Below are 3,746 nucleotides of genomic sequence, written 5' to 3'. Positions count from 1 at the left end.
TATTCTTTTTTGTGGTAAACTTTTAATACTTACTAATATAAACTAGGCATGTTAATACTTAAATATACTTGTATATTAAAAGATCGGGTCAAAATATACTTGTGGCCCAAAACTCCATGATTTCATCCAATGTGGACCAGAGAAACAGAAAGGTTGGACACCCCTGCTTTAAATGAAAGAATAAACGATCCGAAAACTTACGGAATGTGTTACAAGTTGTTGAGAATTTTTTAACTAGTTATAATTTTCTTCGGATTCCTTAAATTCGTCCTGTTTACTGTCACTAAATATTGCAATTTAAGTCAAATTTTGTATCATTAAATTCAGCTTATCAGTGCCATTGGCCGAAAGACAGACTTTGGTCTGTTCGAAACCATTTATCGTCTTAAGAGTACCGAAAAAAGTAAAAGTTGATCTCATTATCTGAAATGTACAGTTCAAATAGATTTAACATTTTTTATTTATATAAAAGTTACGTATAAACATAACAAAAAATATTTTACCCTGAATGCACATTCCTTAGTAATTATGAAATCCAGAACTTCTACTCCCAGTTGTCTGGATCCCAATCTCTTTAGAAAGCACAAAAGCTGTAAATATAATAATATTGTTGTCGTGTATCAGGTGTGATCAACACTTAATACTACTGTCAAATAGAATAAAATGTTCTGTTGAATTCTTACTTACACGCATTTTATCGATGAATGGCAAATTCATAGAGTCAAAGTATCTAGTCTCTTCCAGACAGTTCCTAGACTAATAATAGTAAAATAGAATCTTATAACTAACTTCCTTATATCGTATCAAACCTCAAAAACATATAGCTAAAATGTTAAATAGTACTTTATAAAGTAAAACTTTAATATTTTAATTTTTTAATACGTAAAAAACTTAGATACTACTCACCGATGTACATATGATCGAAGCAGTTGCAAAGAATGTGATCAAAGAGACAAGTAATATGATTAATGGAGGATAATACACAAATTTTCCTTCCAAAGACGTGTGCATTATAATCACAACAAAAGTAGCAACGTAGGTAATGAAGAATACATAAGAGATAGACGTAAATATGCTTCCAATGTCATTTATTGTTTCCATTTCGAGCGCAATTTTAGAGTATTCTGTTTGTATGTTTTTTACGATACGAATATATCGCAGCTGTCGCGAATGAATGAAATGTATTTCCTCAAATAATGCCTCCAATTTATAATATATTATCATAAGGAATGTTGTTCCAATCAGAATAATAGCTGAAGCAGCTGAAAGACATGTTACGCTTAACGAAACGAACCCTGTACATATACCCGCAAGTAACGACCCACTATCTTCTTTCATAATCGGATAACGTTTTGTAAATAGGAATATTGGTACAAATGTATTTAATAATACGCAAAAGCTAGCACAAACCTTCGCAGAATAGCTTTGAAATTGTGATATTTTGTACGCTGTTTCTGGTCTTATATTTTCATCGTGCCAATGAACTTGGGTGTTAGTCATTCTCAAATATGTTAGATAAAGTGTGATTGAAAAAGTAAAAGTATGTATGGTAACCGTGAAAATTTTAAACATGATCGGATGGTTTGTAGACTTGTATATGAGGCCCGAACAATAAGGAAGCGTTTGTGCTTTAGGCAATATAACAATAGCCAAGTAAATTGTGTAAAATATACAAATGTAGATACTTAAAAACAATAATTTCCACGAAAGAGTTTTTCTATTATTTCGATTGTTGTTTGTGTCTTCGTGGTCGCATGTAATTATTAATAGTCGATCGGATTTGTCAATAAGTTTCAGGAGATATTTCAAAGAGTCTTTGATACAAACGCGATTTCTTGTGCTTTGCATATTTATAAACTGCATAATAATCTATTACTCTTTCTTAATACGAGTAATTTATCTAAATACGCTGATTTGTGTAAATTTGAGAGTATTCTATATTATATTATAGTGTAATATACTTTGGTTTATATACAGCATACTTCAAGCGGTTTAATTTTAATGCCGAAATTAAATTAAATTAAATTGAAATACCATTAATTACATATAGTAAATTATTAAGTTTAAGATATTGTACATATAATCTACTTGCTGTTGTGGTTAGAGTTTATCTAAAACGTTTTCGTCTACGAATTAGTCGCCAGCTTTAGAAAATTTCTTCAACATTCTTCCAAGTTACGTGATTGTTCTTAGTGAAATTGATTTGGTAAAATGTTCGTAATTTTTATTCTTATAAATATCTTCTTATGTAAGATGGAGAAATCCGTTGAAAATTTAAGAAATTTGCATCCATTAGAGCTAATAGATAATTGCACTGATTGCTACATAATTCATTACTGTTGTTTAATTAGTGTAAAACACGGAAATAGCAAAGTTGTATTCTCATATAAATGCACTTCACAATGTAATTATATAATAAAGTAGAATACACTAGTAAAAGAATGAAATTATATAAAAGAAAAACGGTGAAAATATTCGAGAAATTATGAATTGAAATGAAGATGAAAATAAAATAATATAGGAATTAAAAAAACGATTCACTTCTTTTGCTTTTATTAAACTCGTTTCTCGTAAGTTATTTATTAATTAACATTTATGCTTTAACGAGGTTCATTTTGTATGCATATTTTTAAAAATATCGTGTAAATTTATTAGTTTATTGTTTGTGCTATACAAATGATGTCGCTAATGGAAAGTAAAATTTTTCATTACTGCAATAATTTTAAGAAATTGCTAAAATTGCACAGATTTTATTATGTAATTTATCTTCTTCTGAGTGAGTGTTTGTAATAGTTACTTTCTCTGTTCTGTCATTGGGGGAAAGTATGGCAATCGGTCAAAAGATAACCCTAAAATTTTTTAACATTTTCTACAGACCCCGTGAACATTGAAACGTCGAGTAATGCAATTCAATTTATTTTCCTTGTATGTATGTATCCATAACAGTATGGATGTACACAAACATCCATACTGTTATAAATGTTTTTGTGGAAAAGCACCGCACGATTTTGTTTATTCTCTTCGTAGTTTAATTACTCCTGTACTTTTTGTCGAAAATTCTGAAATTGATGAAGTTTATTGATGAAAAAATTGTAATTTTTTACTTTTCCTCATTTTACTGATCGTTACGCAACTGGTTGCTGAATTTTTTAAAATTAATTTAAAAACATTAATCAAATAAATTGATTCAAAATTCTAAAATATCCCAATACGAACTTCAGGTTTTCACAGTTTTGTCCCTAAGAATAATAAAATTATGCAATTATTGTGGTGCATTCTTCTTTCTGATTATTGTTAACATTTTAAAGAATTATCAGTTCTTTTCGTCTTTACACTTTTTCCGATTCAGAGGAAAAAGTACAATAGTTGCTTCGAAAAAGATACTAAAGTCAGATGAATCACTTAGACATTGGCTCGGAGACGCCTTATTTCGCCTAGTGACAGAAACATTGCAAAAGTTTCGGACAATTTCATTGGTTCACTAAACAGTATAGAAAGAGAAATTTCACCTTCAATCAACGCTTAGAACATACATGATCAATCCTACAGCCATCGTTTAGTATTTACTTTCTTCTCGTACAATTGGTTTGTGTTTTTTCACCTAAACCGGATAAATATCGGTTTCGAGTATTTATAAAACAGAATTTTATTCAAAAACTGCGTATAATTAAATAATATTAAACTTTCAAACGTTAGAAATATTAAGAAATTACGAATATACACTTTTTTTGAAAGAATAAAACTGT

The 3,746-nt window shown here is 29.2% G+C and overlaps 1 protein-coding gene across 1 annotated transcript; it reads right to left on the bottom strand.

The window, feature by feature from the left end:
* Window positions 1-297: 297 nt before the first annotated feature.
* LOC111639556 lies at window positions 298-1,182 on the bottom strand. Its single transcript, XM_023385445.1, has 4 exons — window positions 907-1,182; window positions 688-756; window positions 504-590; window positions 298-423 (listed from the first exon to the last, which is right to left on the bottom strand). Exons 1-4 carry the CDS (start codon window positions 1,099-1,101, stop codon window positions 298-300), a joined length of 477 nt encoding a protein of 158 aa, XP_023241213.1. The 5' UTR covers window positions 1,102-1,182.
* Window positions 1,183-3,746: the final 2,564 nt, after the last annotated feature.

The sequence above is a fragment of the Centruroides sculpturatus genome, unplaced genomic scaffold (assembly GCF_000671375.1).
Source record: "Centruroides sculpturatus isolate CEXI.00-Female unplaced genomic scaffold, Cexi_2.0 scaffold974, whole genome shotgun sequence".
NCBI classification, from domain to species: Eukaryota; Metazoa; Arthropoda; class Arachnida; order Scorpiones; family Buthidae; genus Centruroides; species Centruroides sculpturatus.
Note: the sequence above shows the minus strand (reverse complement) of the source record. Positions and strands in the feature narration are given on the sequence as shown.